The following is a 22,538-nucleotide window of genomic DNA, read 5'->3' as shown; positions in this document are numbered from 1 at the left end:
GGGTATTGGCAATTTGAGCTCTGGTTCCTTTGTCTTTTTAAAATCCAGCTTGAACATCTGGAAGTTCTTGGTTCATGTACTGTTGAAGCCTGGCTTAGAGAATTTTTAGCATTACTCTGCTAGCATGTGAGATGCGTGCAACTGTGCAGTAGTTTGAACATTCTTTCTCACTGCCTTTCTTTGGGATTGAAATGAAAACTGACCTTTTCCCGTCCGTGGCCACTGCTGAGTTTTCCAAATTTGCTGCCATATTGAGTGCCTCACTTTTATAGCATCATCTTTTAGAATTTGAAAGAGCTCAGCTGGAATTTCATCACCTACACTAGCGTTGTTCATAGTGATGCTTCCTAAGGCCCATTTGACTTTGCACTCCAGGATGTCTGGCTCTACGTGAGAGATCACACCATTGTGGTTACTTGGATCATTAAGATATTTTTGCATAGTTCTTCTGTGAATTCTTGCCACCTCTTCCTAATATCTTCTGCTTCTTTTAGGTCCATCCACTTTTTGTCCTTTATTGTGCCCATCTTTGCATGAAATGTTCCCTTGGTATTTCTAATTTTCTTGAAGAGATCTCTAGTCTTTCCCATTGTATTGTTTTCCTCTATTTCTTTGCATTGATCACTGAGGAAGGCTTTCTTATCTCTCCTTGCTATATATCTTTCCTTTTCTCCTTTGCTTTTGGCTTCTCTTCTTTTCTCAGCTATTTGTAAGTCCTCCTCAGACAACCATTTTGCCTTTTTGCATTTCTTTTTCTTGTGGATGGTTTTAATCACTGCCTCCTGTACAATGTTATGGACCTCTGTCCATAGTTCTTCAGGCACTCTATCAGATCTAATCCTTTGTTAATTCTTACGTAGGTTGATAAGGACTTCAGTGTCCTTGTGGAAGAGAAAGGGGTTCTGGGCTCTCTAGGAGGAGAAATGGACAAACCTTTGTTTCTATACTGCTGTGTCTTAGTCACATAAGACACTTTTTTCTTAAACTCTTGAGTTATGACAAGACTAACTTTCTTTAAGCCTAGAGCTAATGATTATATAACAAAACACCTGTCTTGCTCAAGGGTATGTTTTTCCTTAAGCTCTGTACTAATGCTTATATAACAATAATGTATCTTGCTCCAAGACATGTTTCTCCTTCTTAACAAGAACATCTGACTAATCTTGTTATCTTTAGACTTTGTTGTGGAAGTAGATCTGATAAGAACTTTGTATTGTTAGTTCTAATTTTGTTAATTTAAGATGTATGTTGTGGAGTGGGTCTGGTAAAAGGATATAAGGCCTTGATAAGACTAGAGAGTGGGGCACTCTCTGTCCCCCTTCTGAGGTTTGTGTCAGAGGCTTTCTCTGTCCTTTTTTCACTGTAATAAAACTTCTGCACGAAAGCTCTGAGTGATCAAGCCTGGCCCCTAATCCTGAAGCTAAATCCTCTTCTTCAGAGATCACAGATCTGACATCATTCACCTAGGCTATCACTTGAATCAGTTTGTCACTTCCACTGTAAGGGATTTGATTTAGGTCATACCTGAATGATCTAGTGGTTTTCCCTACTTTCTTCAATTTAAGTCTGAATTTGGTAATAAGGACTTCATGATCTGAGCCATAGTCAGCTCCCAGTTTTTGCTGACTAAGTAATGTCATATTTAGTATGTACAGTAAAATTTGGATTAAAATTTGGATCACCATCTACAAGGACTATTCAGTTCAGTGGTTTCTTGAATATGTACATCTAGAGCAGTGTCAGAGTGGTGGCAGGAAGCTTATTAAAAGTACAGATTCCGGTATTCCAGTGTTGACAGTCATTTGGTAGTTTAACATGACATGCAGTAATGTCCTTTCTAAACAGTGCTTCTACTGAAGAGCCACATTTAAAGATTACTGGTAGCCCATTCCTAAAGCTAACATGCAACAGAATCAAGAACAACAGGGTCAAGGACAGATGCAAGGAGTAGGACAGAAATTTAAAGCCCATCAGTGTACACATATGTAAATATTTGTCTTTTTGCATGAAATTGAATTTCAGTGCCTGTATAAACTAAATTTTTCATTTTTTTCATTTTTATGGATTAGAAAATTGACATGTTTTGATATTTCAGGGGAAGGGTGGTTTTATTATGTTTAAAAATTGTCCTCAAATGTTTGACACAGAAAATGTACAAGTATATTTTACAGTAGTTTGTGAATCACTTTGATAAAAATTATGCAGAGAAAGAAACAGTGCCTTTCAGGTCATCATTTGAGTTTAATTACTACTATAACTAAATCACCATCACCAACAGGTGACAGTAATTTTGTTTTATTAGAAGTTGTGTTTTTACATAGTTTTTTGATAAATTCTGACACCGGGTAAATTTCTTACTGTTGTTCAGTCACTAAGTCACATCTGACTCTGTGACCCCATGGACTGCAGCACGCCAGGCTTCCCTGTCTCTCACTATCTCCCGGAGTTTGTTCAAACTCATGTCCATTGTGTCGGTGATGCCAGCCAGCCATCTCATCTTCTGTTGCCCACTCCTCCTCCTGCCCTCAATCTTTCTCAGCACTGGCTGCCCACTCCAGTATTCTCGGCTAGAGAATCCCATGGACAGAGAAGCCTGGCAGGCTATAGTCCACAGGGTTGCAAAGAGTTGGACACACACACACAATTCTTATTCTTGGGGAAATACAATAAAAGATGAGCAGATAATAAAGACTGAGCTCTTATTTGCCAAGGCATAAGGTTAGGCCTGAGGAAAATACAAATAATTATAAGAAAGGCATAAGCAAAAATTCAAAGTTGGAAAGCACCACCTCAGTTCTTTCTACCAGATGAACTTCCAGTTATATTAACTACGTTATTGTACACGTGTGTTTGTCACTCAGTCACGTCCAACTCTTTGTGTCCCCATGGACTGTAGCCCGCCAGGCTCCTCTGTCCATGGAATTCTCCAGGCAAGAATACTGGAGTGGGTTACCATTTCCTTCTCCAGGGGATCTTCCCGACCCAGGGATTGAACACGGTTCTCCCCCATTGCAGTCAGACTCTTTACCCACTGAGCCACCAGGGAAGTGTCCTATAAAACATCTTATCTTCTCCTAGTTAATAATCATTGTACCTTGACATATTGAGCTCATTTTATTTTGGTTTAGCAGTTTCACCAGTTTAAAAAAGTCACTTAATAATTCAAACAAAGATTGGGCCAAATTTGGGGCTATCATATGTTTTAACCAGACGTTCTGTTCTTGTAGTCTTTGAAGAATCAGATAAAACCATCAGCAGTCACTGCAGTTTCTGGCTTAGAAGTACAAATTTGCCATATTTTTCAAGACATGAAAGAACCTTTGCACCAACTTAGAACTGCAAGAAAACAAAGCTTACGAGCTTTTCGCACCGTTAGTGATAATGCATGTGAACATTTTGATTCTGATGGAAACAATGTACAGGTAACATATTTTATTCAGAGTCAAAGCAAATCTGACAAGTTAACATACAATTGTAGCATTATTAAGCATAGTGAAATAATTTGGATTGTTTTGTGTTGTCCTAGAATTTGCTCTAAGAGTTCTTTTCATTTGACTCTTGTGAAGCATGTGCCCTTTTGACCCTCTGGGGTGTTATGCAGAGAACAAGGTAAATATGTTTGTGAATGTGTGATTTAAGTGTATACATTACCTAGAGTTTCCCTTTCCTTTAATTGTTGCTTTAAAACCATTGTTGCTTTATTTTTACTGCTAAGACTCTCTGATTTGATTCAGAATAAAAAAGTAAATATATACAACATTAATCATTACTGCTTACTGTTCCAGCAGATTTGATGATGAAGTTGTAAGGAATAGCAATGGAATATTAAATATTATTTTTAGAAGTCCTGAATTTTTAATGTTAATGAAATAGGTCATGTAGATTTTGTGTATGGTTTGCTTAACTGTTACAATTTTAATTAAGTTTTTTCTTTTCTAGAAATAAATGAGATGGAATATTGCAGAATTGATCAGTAAACTGTGATAAAAATTTATTCCGAAATATTTAAAACCAGATTGAGTCAAATTTATAGTGGGTTTATAACTGATTAGCTGATAAAACAATCATCTTCCTAAACATACCTCCACCTTTGATAGTTGTAAGGTTATAATTTTTGCAAATAAAATGCACCTCTTGCCTTTTCTCAGCCACAAGATGTACAAATCATAACTAGGTCAAGAGATATTTTTTCCAAGGGAGGTCATGTGTGCCTTTCCCTAAGTTGTAGAAGGAAAAACCAACTCAATTAATATCTAGGTTAGAAGCAGTGAATAGCAGTAACCATGAACTATGTGGGCTTCCCTGGTAGCTCAGTGGGTAAAGAGTCTGCCTGCAGTGCGGGAGAACCGTGTTCAATCCCTGGGTCGGGAAGATCCCCTGGAGAAGGAAATGGTCATCCACTCCAGTAATCTTGCCTGTAGAATTCCATGGACAGAGGAGCCTGGCGGGCTACAGTCCATGGGGTCGCAAAGAGTCGGACGCGACTGAGTGACACCCATGTACAACAACATAGTTAATATAACTGGAAGTTCATCTGGAAGAAAGAAGAACTGAGGTGGTGTAATTTTCCTTCCCCTCTACTTTTAGCTGTTAGTCTTAAGAAGAAGTGGACGTACCGATATACATGTATACTGGTTATCTCTGAGTCCATACAAAAGCAGACGGGAGTAGAAAATTTTGCTTGCAACAGATGTAACTTTCATTTGAACAGTGAGATACCACATCGATTTCTGAACTCTTTTTAAATTAAAAGGAGGTGGCTCAGAGGTAAAGAATCCACCTGCCAATGTAGGAGATGGGGGTTTGATCCCTGGGTCAGGAAGATCACCTGGAGAAAGAAATGGCAACCCACTCCAGTATTCTTGCCTGGAAAATTCTGTGGACAGAGAAGCCTGGTGGGCTATAGCCCATGGGGCACAAGGAGTCACACATGACTGAGTGACTAAACAGCAAATATAGATCTCTAGGTAACTAGAAATGTATTCTGAAATCCTTAGAATATGTGATCAGTATTTAAGTGAAGTTCAGATCACGGTCAGAACTTGAATTGAGCATCATTAGTAGAGTAAGTGAATATTTATTGAGCATGTACTATTTTTGTTTGTTGAATGCATGAATGAATGAGGATATCTTATTAACTGTGTCTTACAGTTGCATTTTACTGTATGAAGATGTACTATTTTATATGGAAGATTTAGAAGCAGAGAGAAATGTAGTCCAGGAGGTTAAAACTAAGGGAGCTAACTCACAGGGAAGCGCTGAAACAAAAACTTCAGAAAGGATAAAGAGAAAAGATAGTATGTAGTGAAAAGGGGAATATTACTTGGGTACAGAATAACTTAGTATTTTCTTTAATAATTTATTGACATTAACTATGAACAGATACATTATAATATTATAGACAAAATTTTACTTAGGAAAGATGGCAAATGTAAAGTGATTTTCTAAGTTGCATTACTAAAATAGGGATTTCACAGTTAAAGTTATTTGCTTAGAAAGGTAGCAGGTATAATGCTTTAAAAAGTATCTGCCATTTTAAAAAGCATATTGATTCAGACAGAACTGAGTAAGAATTCATAGGTTTCTTTGGAAACCCTGTATAATGCAGAGATACATAGTATAAAAGTATGAGAGTTAAAAATATTTAAGAGAACATTTTAAGGAAACTTCTCATGCCACTTATAGATTGACATGTTCATAACTCTTTAGTTTTTAATCAAAATGCTAGTCTAGGTGAAGCCTCTTATAGTTTTTTCTTAATTATCCTGATGAGGTTTATGGTAATTTCTACTTTTTATAGCCTTGCAATTTACCACTCTACTTATTTGAAGTTTTCTGTGTTTCACTTTTTTTTCCCCCAGCAACCTACTTATTCATCACTTTCTATCATTTCTAAATTTGGCATCCAACTTCATTTTATTTTACTATTAATAACATGAAGTCCATTGGGAATAGGCTTCCTAGTGGGAGCAGGGGTGTGCTGATGACAGCATCTATTTTGGGTTGTTATTTTTTAATTAGATTGTCAGTTTCCTGTTCAAATGAAGGGAGATCTGTATTAATTCACTGATTCAGATGTATTGAAAAAAGATTTAATGACCCAAAAGATACAAGTAGGTAGAAATAGAAAGTGATACAGATAGTTTTCAAACTTTACCACATAGTAGATTTAACCTGTTGTTTAGTTGCTGAGTTGTGTCCGACTCTTTTGCTACCCCATGAATAGTAATGCTTACTCCTTGGAAGGAAAGTTATGACCAACCTAGATAGCATATTAAAAAGCAGAGACATTACTTTGCCAACAAAGGTCCATCTAGTCAAGGCTATTGTTTTTCCAGTGGTCATGTATGAATGTGAGAGTTGGGCTATAAAGAAAGCTGAGCGCCGAAGAATTGATGCTTTTGAACTGTGGTGTTGGAGAAGACTCTTGAGGGTCCCTTGGACTGCAAGGAGATCCAACCAGTCCATCCTAAAGGAGATCAGTCCTGGGTGTTCATTGGAAGGACTGATGTTGAAGCTGAAACTCCAATACTTTGGCCACCTGATGCGAAGATCTGACTCATTGGAAAAGACCCTGATGCTGGGAAAGATTGAGGGCAGGAGGAGAAGGGGACAACAGAGGATGAGATGGCTGGATGGCATCATCGACTCGATGGACATGGGTTTGGGTGGACTCAGGGAGTTGGTGAGGGACAGGGAGGCGTGGTGTGCTTCAGTTCATGGGGTCACAAAGAGTCGGACACGACTGAGCAACTGAACTGAACTGAACTGAATAGTAACTCACCAGGTTCCTCTGGCCATGGGATTTCCCAGGCAAAAATACTGGAGTGCTCTGTCATTTGCTTCTCCAGGGGATCTTCTCAAGGATTGAACCATGTCTCCTTAATTGGTAGGTGGATTCTTTACCACTGAGCCACCAGGGAAGCCCTAGATTTAACCTAGAGAAATTTTAAGGATCCCTATTCCTATACCAATTAAATTAGAGTATTTGGGGTAGGACCTAGACTTCAGTACTTTCAAGAATTGCCCAAATGATTCTATTGTGCAGCCTAATTTGAATACCAGTGACATGTATCTGTGGTCAGATTTTTTAAAATATGTGACAAATACTTTTTGAGGGCCACAAAATATTTACTATATAGCCCTTTGTAGAAAGTCTCTTGACCCATGAAATCCATTACTTTGTTCATCTGACTAGAAGCATTGGTATGACATGAGGACTTGTTAGAATGCAGAATTCCAGGCCCTATCCTAGATGCACATTTTAACAAGATCTCTAGGAAGATCCCCTGGAAAAGGGAAAGGCTACCCACTCCAGTATTCTGGCCTAGAGAATTCCATGGTCTGTATAGTCCATGGGATCGCAAATAGTTGGACACGACTGAGTGACTTTCACTTTCACTAGGTAATTAACATGGATAGTAAAGTGTGAGAAGCACTGATACATATATGTTGGTACATATGTAGCATGTTGAGGATAATAATATTTATTTATTAAGTATTAAGCTCCTTGATACTTTCCTGGCTGAGGTAATCAAGATTGGCTACATAGTTGATACATTTTTCAGTTTTTAATCCTTTTACCAAGTGTTAAAATTTTAGATTTATTAACCCCTACAAAGATTTCCTAGGCTTCCCTCATAGCTCAGTTGGTAAAGAATCTGCCTGCAATGCAGGAGACCCAGATTTGATTGCTGGGTCAGGAAGATCCCCTGGAGAAGGAAATGCCAACTCACTCCAGTATTCTTGCCTGCAGAACCCCATGGACAGAGGAGCCTGGTGGGCTCCATGGGTTTGCAACAGTCAGACGTGACTTAGGAACTAAACCACCACCACAGAGATTTCCTAGAGTGATAGATTATTATTGGTCTCTTAGAATCAGATTCCCCTTTCCTTGAATCTGAACTGGTCTTAGTGACATTCTTGATCAATAGAAAGCAGCTGGACTGCTGAGGCTGGTGATCTGCAACTCTGCTTTTCCTGCCTGGGTTTCATGAACATTCCCTATGGGAGTCCTGAGCTACCATGGAAGAGGTCTGATCACTGTGAGACTGCCTTGTCAGACCACATGGAGGTGCTCCATTTGATTATTTCAGCTGAGCCTAAATTTTAAGTCACTTCTCCCAGGGAACCAGTCATATGAGTGGAGCCATCCTGAACCCTCTAGACCAGTCTGCTGCCTGCTGAATATCACCAAGTGACCTCTGTTGATGCTACGGGGAACACAGAATCATCCAGCTGAGTGCTGTCTGAGCCCCTGATCCACAAAAATATGAGATATAATAAAACAATTGTTTCCTTACACCATTAAATTTAGGGTAATTTGTTATTCAGCAATAGCTAACCAGACCACCTATGTAGAACATTTTAAAACTTTTATAGTATTAGAGAAGAATTATTAAAGGTTATGCTATAAACTTTTAATTTGGGTTTATACTGATTTTAAGATTAATCTCTTTGTATATATAGCTCAGAGATGAAATCCAGTGAAAGGACATCACATGTGTGATGGCTTTGTGGTATGTCAACTTGGCTAGGCTAAATTACAGTCCTTAGAATTTCCTTTGCAATATGTTTATGGATAAGTAGGCTATAAGAGTTATGCTTTCACAAGAGTTATGCTTTCATAAGAGTTATGGTTTCATAAGAGTTGGAAAGAGGGAAGGGAAGCACGAGCTAGTCTACACCTTCTCTTAATTACTTAATAAAACATCAGTGTAGCTTCTCCTGTGAAGAGAATTTTTTCAGATAAAAATCCCTCATCAGTCATTAGGGAAGTTACCCTGGTGGGCCTGATAATCAGTTGGAAGGTCTTAAAAGAAGGTTTAGACATTCCCTGGAGAAAGAAAATCTACCTATGGACAACAGCTTTGGCCATTGTCTTTTGAATCCTAGACTTTTGTGTTCTTACATTTCTTACTGCCTTCCCTATGGACTCTGGATTTGTGTAAACTGCTCCTCAAAACCATGTAATCATTTCATTTCCTTGTTTTGTATATGTGTATATACTACACAAACACATACATATATATTATGTATATGTATGTATATATATATAAGCATGGGTACATAGACATCTCTTACTGGCCAATGAAAAAGATGAACACAGGGATTTAAATTCCTAGCTCAAGCTCTGTATCAATGACCGGATGTGACTTGAGAATGCTTCTCCAGACTATGATTACTTTTGAAAAGGGTATTCTATTTATGTAAGTGTTTTAGTCGGTAAGTTGTGTCCAACTCTTTGCGACCCCATGGACTGCAGCACACTAGCCTTCCCTGTCCTTCACTATCTCCTGGAGTTTGCTCAAATTCATGTCCATGGAGTCAGAGATGCTGTCTAACCATCTCATCCTCTGCTGCTCTCTTCTCCTGTTGCCTTCAATCTTTCCCAGCATCAGGTAAGGTAAGCATCAGGTAATTTGGATTTAGCTTGTATATACAGAGCTATGGCTCAGAGGGTAAAGCATCTGCCTGCAATGCCGCAGACCAGGGTTCGACCCATGGGTCAGGAAGATCCCCTGGAGAAGGAAATGGCAACCCACTCCAGTACTCTTGCCTGGAAAATCCCATGGATGGAGAAGCCTGGTAGGCTACAGTCCATGGGGTTGCAAAGAGTTGGACACAACTAAGCGACTTCACTTCATTTCATAAACTGATATGTATCACTGGCCTAATAAATATATTTTGGGAATCAACTTTATTTCTCTGAGAAATCTGTACTTGTAATACAATTTATTTTACTTTTGTTGTTGTTCAGTCGCTCAGTCATGTTCGACTCTTTGCGGCCCCATGGACTGCAGCACGCCAGGCTCCCCTGTCCATCACCAATTCCTGGAGTTTGCTCCAACTCATGTCCACCGAGTTGGTGATGCCATCCAACCATCTCATCCTGTCGTCCCCTTCTCCTTCTGCCTTCAATCTTTCCCAGCATCAGGGCCTTTTCTAATGAATTGGGCCTTTTCTAATGAGTTGGCATCAGGTGGCCAAAGTACTGGAGCTTCAGCTTCAGCATCAGGCCTTTCAATGAATATTCAGGACTGATTTCCTTTAAGATTGACTGGTATGATCTCCTTGCAGTACAAGGGACTCTCAAGAGTCTTCTCCAACACTACAGTTGAAAAGCATCAATTCTTTGGTGCTCAGTCTTCTTTATGGTCCAACTCTAACATCCATACATCAAAGATCCATAACTTTGACTATATGGCCCTTTGTTGGCAAAGTAATGTCTCTGCTTTTTAATATGTTGTCCAGGTTTGTCATAGCTTTTCTTCCACAGAGCAACTGTCTTTTAATTTCATGGCTGCAGTCACCACCTGCAGTGATTTTGGAGCCCAAGAAAAATAAAGTCTGTCACTGTTTCCATTGTTTCCCCATCTATTTCCCATGAAGTGATGGGACTGGATGCCATGATCTTAGTTTTTGGAATGTTACTTCATGTATAATTACAATCAATTTTTAAGTAAGTTAGAAATGAATGAAGGCATATTTGCTAGAGCTTATAAGCGAGGTGTTGCTTGGGAAATGGCTACAATTTACTTTAAAGTTCTTAACATATTGCTCCCCACATGTGTTTTGTTAGTTTTTCCTGACATATATTTTAAGAAGGCAATATTTTGCCTTATACAATATCATCTTTACTTTGATAGAAATTAGTGATTATAAATACCCATTTTTATTTTTGTAAGATAATAATGAAGTTTGCCAACAATGCTGTTTCACCAAGATACAGTTTAGTCACTAGACTGAAAGCATTATATATACATATATATATTTTAATATATGAGTGATGACTGATCTGTTTCTAAAATGTATTTAGTCTTCTGATTTCTGGATTTGATGATATCTAATTTACACTATTTTCTTTCACAGATATAATTTAAAACACAATAAGCAATGTTAGAATAAAATTTTGTATCACTCTTCCTTGTTTTTCTTAGAATATCACATACTGTCAGTTAAATGTTTTTATTCAAATATAGTCAGCAATTGGGACAAAATTGGACTTTCTGTAGACTGCAATCTCAATTTGTTTGAATGGCAGTGGTATTTTTAGTGCCATGAGAGGGTCACTTACCTTATGTTAAAATATGCCTACTGCCTTACCAAGTATATGGCATCATAGTGTAGAAATGTTGAATTAGTAGTTCATAATAAAAACTTTGGTTCTAGGTTAAACAAAGACCATCTAAATGATAGAAATAAACAAGCTTACTTCTCTGTGCTTTAGTTTTTTCACTTTGAATACTGGACTACCTACCTGAATTCTCTTCTGTACTGGGGTAGTTCAGATCTCCTTTTTAAAAAATATTAATATAGGAAAACTAATTCCAAGGAATACTGTAATAATAAGCCAAGTTTTCATCCTATAAACCCTTAAGCCTATTTCCAACAATTCTTATTCCAGACATAAAATTAGTTAATAACAATGAAAAAATTTTAAAGCCACTCTTTATTGTACATTTACAATATATTTGACAACCTCCAAGTTAAAAGAATCACTAAATTAATTACAGTTTAGACATGCATTGCTCTGAAAGTCAGTAACTTTTTAATTTCTTCAGGTGAGTAATCCTGCAGTTGGAAAAGTGTTAATATAATTTTCTAAGTTTTTGTTGGTGTGAATTAGTTTTATTTTTTTATTTTTATTTTTTGTTTGTGTTTACTATTCTACTCTTGTAATAGTTTAAAATGTTGCACTAATGATATTATTAGGTCTGTAAAAAAAAAAGTATAGTCAGCTGTGTTGGTAATAGAAAGGAAACTAACGACATAAATAGAGATCACTGGAAAGCAAAACTGAATATACCCTGCTAGATTAGTTCCCAGAGAAGATGTTTATCTTTAATGTATATAACTTGCCTGAGAATAGGTGATGATTACTAAATAGTTTAAAATTAAAAATAATATCTACTCAGATTATCATTTCATATTTTTAGTATTTTTGAATGGAGGGAAAACCTCAGTTTTTACAGTATGTGTAAAAGTGACATTGTAAAATTAGAACCACAAATCCCAAATCAAGGAGAACTGTGAAATTAATAGTGCATTGTTGCTAAGTGCTAATAGATTAGATCTTAAATCAAGTTTAGTTTGTTACATGAAACATTCATAAATAAATCCATTCTCAGATTTTCTATAAACACCAACAATTTATATAATACATTATAAAAACTTCAAAGCACACTTTAAAAATGTTTAAGTATTGTTATCTACATCATTTGTTAATTGTGCAACAGTATTAAGGTATGAAAATTCCTAAAATGGAAAGAAAAAATAGCAAAGAAAGCAGAAAACGATGAATCCAATGACCCAGTTCACCGAATAAATATAGATGATCACCATATCCATGTCAAACCACCATCCACGGCTGTCATCCTCAAAGTGCAGATAATCCATCCTGTGTGCACCGTGTGGAAACTGCCTTCTTGTAACTGGAGCTGCACGTCTGTGGAAACCTAGAAGATATATGAACATACAATTTAAAGCCCACTGAACTCAGATAAGTGCTCAGAAAGGAAGCTGCACTATGAACATGAGTATCATGACCAGAGCATTATCTTGATTTCACTGAGTGGCATGTATTGTATTCCACACGGTTTTTCTTTCTAACGATAAGCAACAATCAGAAGTCCTTTTCAGTTAAAGCTTCTAAGGGGGACAGTAAAATTAGCAAAAAGCATGGCATATGGAGTCAAGAGACTATTCTTTTTTAAAAACTGAAGTATAGTTGATCTACAATTTTACAGTAGTTTCAAGTATATAGCATACGATTTAATATTTTTATAGATTATACTCCATTTAAAGTTATAATATATTGGCTATATTTCCTGTGCTATACAACATGCTGCTGCTAAGTCACCTCAGTCATGTTCGACTCTGCGACCCCATAGACGGCAGCCCACCAGGCTCCTCCATCCCTGGGATTCTCCAAGCAAGAACACTGGAGTGGGTTGCCATTTCCTTCTCCAATGCATGAAAGTGAAAAGTGAAAGTGAAGTCGCTCAGTCGTTTCTGACTCTTAGCGACCCCATGGGCTGCAGCCTACCAGGCTCCTCCATCCATGGATTTTCCAGGCAAGAGTACTGGAGTGGGGATGCCATTGCCTTCTCCGGCTATACAATATATCCTGTAGCTTATTTTATTTTATTTTTGTTTTTTTTTCTTTTCCTGTAGCTTATTTTAATACATAGTAGTTTATACTTCTTAATCTCCTACCTCCTCCTGTCTTCCTTCCTTGCCTATCCCCACTGATAACAACTAGACTGTTCTCTGTATGAGTCTGTTTCTGTTGTGTCATATTTACTCATTTTAGTGTTTAGATTCCATATATAAGTGATAACATACAGTATTTGTATTTTTCTGACTTATTTAACTAAGCTTAGTATCCTCCAGGTCTATCCATATTGTTGCAAGTGTCAAAAATTTCATTCTTTTTTTAATGTTTGAGGAATACTGCATTGTGTATGTATATCCCATCTTTATCCATTCATCTGTTGATGGACACTTACACTGGCTATTGTAAATAATGCTACTATGAACATTGGGGTGCATCAGTTCAGATCAGTCCCTCAGTCAAGAAGTAAGCGTCTTTTAATTTCATGGCTGTAATCACCATCTGCAGTGATTTTGGGGCCCAAAAAAATAAAGGCAGCCACTGTTTCCCCATCTATTTGCCATGAAGTGATGGGACCAGATGCCATGATCTTAGTTTTCTGAATGTTGAGCTTCAAGCCAACTTTTTTGCTCTCCTCTTTCACTTTCATCAAGAGGCTTTTTAGTTCTTCTTCACTTTCTGCCATAAGGGTGCTGTCATCTGCATATCTGAGGTTATTGATATTTCTCCTGGCAATCTTGATTCCAGCATGTGCTTCATCCAGCCCAGCATTTCTCATGATGTACACTGCATAGAAGTTAAATCAGCACAGTGACAATATACAGCCTTGACGTACTCTTTTTCCTATTTGGAACCACTCTCTGGTTCCATGTCCAGTTCTAACTGTTGCTTCCTGACCTGCATACAGATTTCTCAAGAGGCAGGTCAGGTGGTCTGGTATTCCCATCTCTTTAAGAATTTTTCACAGTTTATTTTGATTCACACAAAGACTTTGGCATAGTCAATAAAGCAGAAATGTTTTCCTGGAGTTCTCTTGTTTTTTCGATGATCCAGCGGATGTTGGCAATTTGATCTCTGGTTCCTCTGCCTTTTCTAAAATCAGCTGGAAGTTAACGGTTCACGTGTTGTTGAAGCCTGGCTTGGAGAATTTTGAGCATTACTTTACTAGTGTGTGAGATGAGTGCAACTGTGCAGTAGTTTCAGCATTCTTTGGCATTGCCCTTCTTTCAGACTGGAATGAAAACTGACCTTTTCTAGTCTTGTGGCCACTGCTGAGTTTTCCAAATTTGCTGGCATATTGAGTGCAGCACTTTCACAGCAGCATCTTTTAGGATTTAAAATAGCTCAACTGGAATTGCATCATCCCCACTAGCTTTGTTCGTAGTGATGCTTCCTAAGGCCCACTTGACTTCACATTCCAGGATGTCTGGCTCTAGGTGAGTGATCACACCGTTGTGATGATCTGGGTCATGAAGATCTTTTTTTGTACAATTCTTCTTTGTATTTTTGCCACCTCTTAATATCTTCTGCTTCTGTTAGGTCTATATAATTTCTGTCCTTTATCGAGCCCATCTTTGCATGAAATATTCCCTTGGTATCTCTAATTTTCTTGAAAAGATCTCTAGTCTTTCCCATTCTATTGTTTTTCTCTATGTCTTTCCACTGATCACTGAGGAAGGCTTTCTTGTCTCTCCTTGCTGTTCTTTGGAACTCTGCATTCAAATGGGTATATCTTTCCTTTTCTCCTTTGCTTTGGCTTCTTTTCTTTTCACAGCTATTTGTAAGGCCTCCTCAGACAGCCATTTTGCTTTTTTGCATTTCTTTTTCTTGGGGATGGTCTTGATCCCTTTCTTGTGCATGTATCTTTTCAAATTACTGTTTTTGTTTACTTCAGTAATATATCCAAGAATGGGACTGGAGGACCAATTGGTAGTTCTATTATTAGTTTATTGAGGAAACTTCATACTATTTTACATTATGGCTGTACCAAATTACATTCCTACCAGCAATGTACTAGCAATGTACCAGAAATGTATCCTTTTCTCCAAATTCTCATTAATGTTATTTGTGGTCTTTTTGATGGTAGCCATTCTACAGGTATGAGATGATATCTCATTTGCATTTCTTTGATGATTAGTGATGTTGAGCATCTTTTCCTATTGGTCATTTGTGTGTCTTCTTTGGAGAAATGTCTATTTAGTTCTTGTGGATTTTTTAATTGAGTTTTTTGATATTGAGTTGTATGAGCTCTTTATATATTTTGGATATGAACTCCTTATTGGTCATATAACTTGCAGAAATTTTAAGAGACTGATTTTGTTCTGTCATTTACTTGGGGAAAGTTAATTGATCTCTTTGATTTCAGATTTCTCATCTATATCATCTGATGATTTAATTAAAAATTTGTGAGGTTCATTTTTTTGATATTGAGCCGCATGAGCTGTTTATAAGATTTAGAGATTAATTCCTTATCAGCTGCATGGTTTGCAACATTTTCTCCCATTCTGTGGGTTGTCTTTTCATTTTGTTTATGGTTTCTTTTGCTATGAAAAGCTTTTCAGTTTAAATAGGTCCCATTTGTTTACTTTTGTTTTCATTTTCATTACCCTAAGATATTGTGGTGATTTATGGTAAAGAGTGTTCTGCCTATCTTTTTCTCTAAGAATTTATAGTATCTGGTCTTACATTTAGGCTGTTAATTCATTTTGAGTTTGTTTTTGTGAATGGTGCTAAAGAATGTTCTAATTTCATTTTTTATATGTAGCTGTCTAGTTGTCTCAGCATCATTTATTAAAGAGACTATCTTTTCTCCATTGTATAGTCTTGCTGTCTTTGTCTTAGATTAATTGACCATAGGTGCTACATGGGCTCTCTATCCTCTTCCATTGATCTTTATGTCTGTTTTTGTGTCAGCACCATACTGCTTTAATGACTGTAGCTTTGCAGTGTAATTTAAAGTCAAGGAACCTAACCTTCCAACTCTGTCTTTCATTCTCAAGATTGTTTTGGCTCTTTGGGGTCTTTTGTATGTCCACACACATTTTAAGAATGCATGAAAAAATGGGCAAAAGACCTAAATAGATGTTTCTCCAGAGAAGACTTACAGTTGACCCAGAGGCATATGAAAAGATGCTTAAACTCAGTAATTATTAGATAAATTCAAATCAAAACTAAAGTGAGATATCACCTCACACCAGTTAAAATTCAGTTCAGTTCAGTTCAGTTGCTCGGTCGTGTCCAACTCTTTGCGACTCCATGTATCGCAGCATGCCAGGCCTCCCTGTCCATCACCAACTCCCGGAGTCTACCCAAACCCATGTCCATCAAGTCGAGGATGCCATCCAGCCATCTCACCCTCTGTCATCCCCTTCTCATCCTGCCCTCAATCCTTCCCAGCATTAGGGTCTTTTCCAATGAGTCAACTCTTCGCATGAGGTGGCCAAAGTATTGGAGTTTCAGCTTCAACATCAGACCTTCCAATGAACACTCAGGACTGATCTTCTTTAGGACGGACTGGTTGGATCTCCTTGCAGTCCAAGGGACTCTCAAGAGTCTTCTCCAACACCACAGTTCAAAAGCATCAATTCTTCGGCCCTCAGCTTTCTTCACTGTCCAACTCTCACATCCACACATGACTACTGGAAAAACCATAGTTAGAAGGGCCATCATCAAAAAGCCTACAAATAACAAATGCTGGTGGTGTGGAGAAAAAGGATCCTCTTTTACATTGTTGTGGCTTCCCTAGTGGCTCAGAAAGTAAAGAATCTGACTGCAATGCAAGAGACCTGGGATCAATCCCTGAATCGGGAAGATCCCCTGGAAAAGGGAATGGCTACCTACTCGAGTATTCTTACCTAGAGAATCCCATGGACAGAGGAGCCTGGTAGACTACAGTCCATGGGATTGTGAAGAGTTGGATACAAGTGAGTGACTAACACACATGTCTACACTGTGGTGGGAATGTAAATTGGAACACCCGCTATGGAGAACAGTATGGAGGTTCCTTAAGGAACTAAAAACAGAGCTACCATATGATCCAGCAATCCCACCCTGGGGCATCTATCTCAAGAAAAAGATGGTTCAAAAAGATACACGCAGCCCATCGTTCAATGCAGTGCTGTCTACAATAGCCAAGATATGGAAGCAATCTAAATGTCCAAATACAGATGAATAGATATAGAAGATGTAGTATATATACACAATAGACTATTACTCAGCCATCAAAAACAATGAAATAATGCCATTTGCAGCAATGCGGATCAGTTCAGTTCAGTTGCTCAGTCGTGTCTGACTCTTTGTGACCCCATGGACTACAGCATGCCAGGCTTTCTCATCCATCACCAACTCCTGGAGCTTTCTCAAACTCATGTCCATTGAGTTGGTGATGCCATCCAACCATCTCATTCTCTGTCATCCCCATCTCCTCCTGCTTTCAATCTCTCCCAGCATCAGGGTCCTTTCCAATGAGTCAACTGTTCACATCAGGTGGCCAAAGTATTGGAGCTTCAACTTCAGCATCAGTCCTTCCAATGAATATTCAGGACTGATTTCCTTTAGGATTGACTGGTTTGGACTCTCAAGAGTCTTCTCTAACACCACAGTTCAAAAGCATCAATTGTTTGGTGCTCAGATTTATCTATGGTCCAACTCTCACATCCATACATGACTACTGGAAAAACCATAGCTTTGACTATACAGATCTTTGTCGGTAAAGTAATGTCTCTGCTTTTTAATACGTTGTCTATGTTTGTTGTAGCTTTTCTTCCAAGGAGCAAGCATCTTTTAATTCCATGGCTGCAGTCACTATCCATGGTGGTCTGGTACTCCCATCTCTTTCAGAATTTTCCACAGTTTGCTGTGATCCACAGAGTCAAAGGCTTTCATGCAGTCAATGAAGCAGAAGTAGATTTTTTTTTTTAAATTCTCTTTCCTTCTCTATGATCCAACGAATGTTGGCAATTTGATATCTGGTTCCTCTGTCTTCTAAACCCAGCTTGCATATGTGGAAGTTCTCAGTTCACCTACTGCTGAAGTCTAGCTTGAAGGATTTTGAGCATAACCTTACTAGCATGCAAATAAGGGCAATTGTATGGTAGTTTGTACATTCTTGGCACTGCCCTTCTTTGGGATTGGAATGAAAACTGATCTTTTCCAGTCCTTTGGTCATTGCTCAGTTTTCCAATTTTTCTGACATGTTGAGTGCAGCGCTTAGAATCATCTTTTAGGATTTTAAATAGCTCAGCTGGAATTTCATCACCTCCACTAGCCATGTTTATATTAATGCTTCCTATTTACATGCTAATTATTTGCCCAGTGACAACCAAGTTTTGGCTGACAAATAATGAACTTTATTTTTTAGAGACCTAGAAAAGTTAGGTCTTTTTAGAAGTTAAAGGCTTTTTAAAGATGAATAATATGATATGCCAAAGCTTTTGACTTTGTGGACCACAATAAACTGTGGAAAATTCTGAAAGGGATGGAATACCAGACCACCTGACCTGCCTCTTGAGAAATCTGTATGCAGGTCAGGAAGCAACAGTTAGAACTGGACATGGAACAACAGACTGGTTCCAAATAGGAAAAGGAGTATGTCAAGGCTGTATATTGTCACCCTGCTTATTTAACTTCTATGCAGAGTACATCATGAGAAATGCTGGGCTGGATGAAGCACAAGCTGGAATCAAGATTTCTAGGAGAAATCAATAACCAATAACCTCAGATATGCAGATGTCAGCACCCTTATGGCAGAAAGCGAAGAAGAACTAAAGGGCCTCTTGATGAAGGTGAAAGAGGAGAGTGAAAAAGTTGGCTTAAAGCTCAACATTCAGAAAACCAAGATCATGGAATCTGGTCCCATCACTTCATGGCAAATAGATGGGGAAACAGTGGCTGCCTTTATTTTTTTGGGCCCCAAAATCACTGCAGATGGTGATTACAGCCATGAAATTAAAAGACGCTTACTTCTTGGAAGGAAAGTTATGACCAACCTAGACAGCATATTAAAAAGCAGGGACATTACTTTGCCTCAAAGGTCTGTCTCGTCAAGGCTATGGTTTTTCCAGTAATCATGTATGGATGTGAGAGTTGGACTATAAAGAAAGCTGAGAGCCGAAGAATTGGTGCTTTTGAACTGTGGTGTTGGAGAAGACTCTTGAGAATCCCTTGGACTGCAAGGACACCCAACCAGTCCATCCTAAAGGAGATCAGTCCTGAGTGTTCATTGGAAGGACTGATGTTGAGGCTGAATCTCCAATACTTAGGCCACCTGATGTGAAGAACTGACTCATTTGAAAAGACCCTGATGCTGGGAAAGATTGAGAGCAAGAGGAGAAGAGGATGACCGAGGATGAGATGGCTGGATGGCATCACCGACTCAATGTACATGAGCTTGCATAAACTTTGGGATTTGGTGATGGATAGGGAGGCCTGGCATGCTGCAGTCCATGGGGTTGCAAAGAGTCGGACACGACTGAGCAACTGAACTGAACATGATTATTAACATTAGCCTTTGCTTTGTACTTATCTACTGTCTACTAATGTATATCTGTGCTTATTAGTTTTAGAGGGTGGGGACAATAAAATAAACTGAACAGAAAAGATATATTCTGGCATATGCTAGTAACTCTGGTGATAAAGTTTCTGTAAGATTCAAGCTTGAAGCAGATTCTGGTTCATTCTTTTTAATAACTCATTTAATAAAAACAAAAGTAATGTTGAATATTCTGCTCCAGATCAGGTTTCTTATTCTCATAGAAAGGTTGCATCTACCTGAGTTATCAGTATGGTTATTTAAAGTCAAGTTTCTTTGATCAAGAACAATCCTAAATTATCGTTCACATATGTTTTATATTCTATAACAGAAATTGTATTTATTTTAAGGTGTAAAGTAGGATGATTTGATATATAATATATGGTGAGATGATTATTGTAATCAAGCTAATATATCCATCTCCTTTTTTGTTGTTTTGAGAGTACCTGCTGTCTACTTTCTTAGCAAATATCCACTATCTTTGCTGAGATATATGGTTCGTATATATTTTTTCCCAAAACCACGGACTGTGTTTCATTTTGCTTGTTTCCTTTGCCATGCAGAAGAAGCTTTTTAGTTTGATATAGTCCTGCTTGTTTATTTTTGCTTTTGTTGCCTGACCTTTTGTGGTCATATCCAAAAATAATGACTAGACAGGCCCATGTCAAGGAGCTTATCCTACATGTTTTCTTATAGAGTTTTATGGTTGCAGATCTTACACTTAACTCTTTAATCTATTTTTGAAAAGATTTTTGTGTATGGTGTAACATATGGGTTCAGTTTCACTCTTTTGTGTGTGGCAATCCAGTTTTCCCAATACTATTTATTGAAAAGAGTATCCTTTCCCCATTGTGAATATATTCCTGACTCCCTTACTAAAAATTAGTTGATTATGTATATCAGGATTTACTTCTGAGATTTCCATTGTGTTCCACTGGTCTATGAGTCTATTTTTATACCAATGCCATACTGTTCTGATTACTATAGCTTTGTAATATAACTTGAAATCATCAAGTGATACCTTCTACTCTTTCTCAAGGGTCTTCTATTTGGGATCTTTTGTTGTTCCATATAAGCACTGCTGCCAATAAAGCTTATGGTGGTGATGGAATTCCAACAGAGCTATTTAAAATCCTAAAAGACGATGCTATTAAAGTGTTGCACTCAATTTGTCAGCAAATTTGGAAAACTCAGCAGTGGGCACAGACTGGAAAAGGTCAGCCCTCATTCCAATTCCCAAGAAGGGCAGTAATAAAGACGGTTCAAACCATCAGACAATTGCATTCATCTCCCATGCTAGGAAGATTATGCTCAAAATCCTCCAAGCTAGGCTTCAGTATTACATGAACTGAAAACTTCCAGATGTTCAGGCTGGGTTTAGAAAAGGCAGAGGAACTAGAGATCAAATTGCCAACATTCTCTGGATCATAGAGAAAGCAAGGGAATTCCAGGGAAACATCTAACTCTGTTTCATTGACTACACTAAAGCCTTTGACCGTGTGGATCATAACAAACTGTAGAAGCAACAGTTAGAACCCTGTATGGAACAATTAACTGGTTCAGGATTGAGAAAGGAGTACAATAAGGCTGTTTATTATCACCCTGTTTATTTAACTTATACACAGAGCATATCATGTGAAATGCCAGGCTGGATGAGTTACAACCTGGAATCAAGAATGACGGGACAAATATTAACAACCTCAGATATGCAGATGATACCACCCTAATGGAAAAAAGTGAAGAGAAACTAAAGAGGCCTCTTGATGAGGATGAAGGAGGAAAGTGAAAAAGCTGGCTTAAAAGTCAATATTAAAAAAACTAGGATCTTGGCATCTGGTCCCATCACCTTATGGTAAACAGAAGGGAAAAAGGTGGAAGCAGTGACAGATTTCCTCTTCTTGGGCTCTAAAATCACTGCAGATGGTGACTGTAGCCGTGAAATTAGAAGACAATTGCTTCTTGGCAGGAAAGCTATGACAAACCCAGACAATGTGTTAAAAAGCAAAGAGATCACTTTGCTGACAAAGGTCTGAATAGTTAGGGCTATAGTCTTTCCAGTTGTCATGTATGGATGTGAGAGCTGGACATTAAAGAAGGCAGAGTGCCGAAGAATTGATGCTTTCGATCTGTGATGCTGGTGAAGACTCTTGAGAGTCCATTGGAAAGCAAGGAGATCAAACCAGTCAATCTCAAAGGAAATCATCCCTGAGTACTCTTTGGAAGGACTGATGCTGAAGTTGAAGCTCCAATACTTTGGCCACCTGATGTGAACAGCTAACTCACTGAAAAAGACCCTGATGCTGGGAAAGTCTGAAGGCAGAAGGAGGAGCAGGCGACAGAGGATTAGATGGCATCGCTGATTCGATGAACATGAACCTGGGCAAACTCTGAGAGATGGGAGGGACAGGGAAGCCTGGTGTGCTGCAGCCCATAGGGTTGCAAAGTGTTGAACACAACTTGGCGACTGAACAACAACGTGATTCTATACCAATTTTACAACTGTTTTTTTCTGTTTCTTTGAAAAATGCCATTGGTATTTTGATAGGGATTGTATTGAGTCTGTGTTTTGCTTTGAGTAGTACAGACATCTTAACAATAATTTTTAAATTTCATTTTTTATTGAAGTATAGTTGCCACTTATATAGTAATATGTTATATGTATACAATAAAGTGATTCACAATTTTTAAACGTTACATTCTTATACAGTTAGTTATTGTAAAATATTGGCCATATTTTTTCCATGTTGTACAATATATCCTTATAGCTTATTTTATATCTCTCACTTGTAGTTTGTACCTCTTACTCTCCTACCCCTATATTAATTCTTTTAGTCAGTAAATATGGAATAGCTTTTCATTTAGTTGTGCCATCTTCAGTTTCTTTCATCGATA

General features: G+C 38.0%; 2 protein-coding genes across 41 annotated transcripts in view; one reads left to right on the top strand and one right to left on the bottom strand.

Annotated features, from left to right (window-relative positions):
• SREK1IP1 (SREK1 interacting protein 1) overlaps nt 1–22,538 on the top strand; it is a 374,836-nt gene that overhangs the window by 348,695 nt on the left and 3,603 nt on the right. The window contains exon 13 of the mRNA XM_081518356.1: nt 3,228–3,422. The gene's annotated coding sequence lies outside the window, so the exon portion shown is untranslated. The remainder of the gene's footprint in view (nt 1–3,227; nt 3,423–22,538) is intronic.
• RNF180 (ring finger protein 180) overlaps nt 11,435–22,538 on the bottom strand; it is a 256,780-nt gene continuing 245,676 nt past the window's right edge. For 39 of the 40 annotated variants that reach the window (XR_014061727.1, XR_014061731.1, XR_014061724.1 and 36 more), the window contains one exon: nt 11,435–12,458. Coding sequence is in view for 24 of the 40 variants with exons in the window: in XM_081518278.1 (XP_081374404.1) it covers nt 12,259–12,458 (200 nt within the window). In the remaining 16 variants the exon portion in view is untranslated. The remainder of the gene's footprint in view (nt 12,459–22,538) is intronic. The other variant, XR_014061733.1, reaches the window with a different exon arrangement.

The sequence above is a fragment of the Giraffa tippelskirchi genome, chromosome 8 (genome assembly GCF_054371585.1).
Source record: "Giraffa tippelskirchi isolate mGirTip1 chromosome 8, T2T-mGirTip1v1.2.pri, whole genome shotgun sequence".
Taxonomy (NCBI): Eukaryota; Metazoa; Chordata; class Mammalia; order Artiodactyla; family Giraffidae; genus Giraffa; species Giraffa tippelskirchi.
This window is presented reverse-complemented; position numbering and strand designations above follow the sequence as displayed.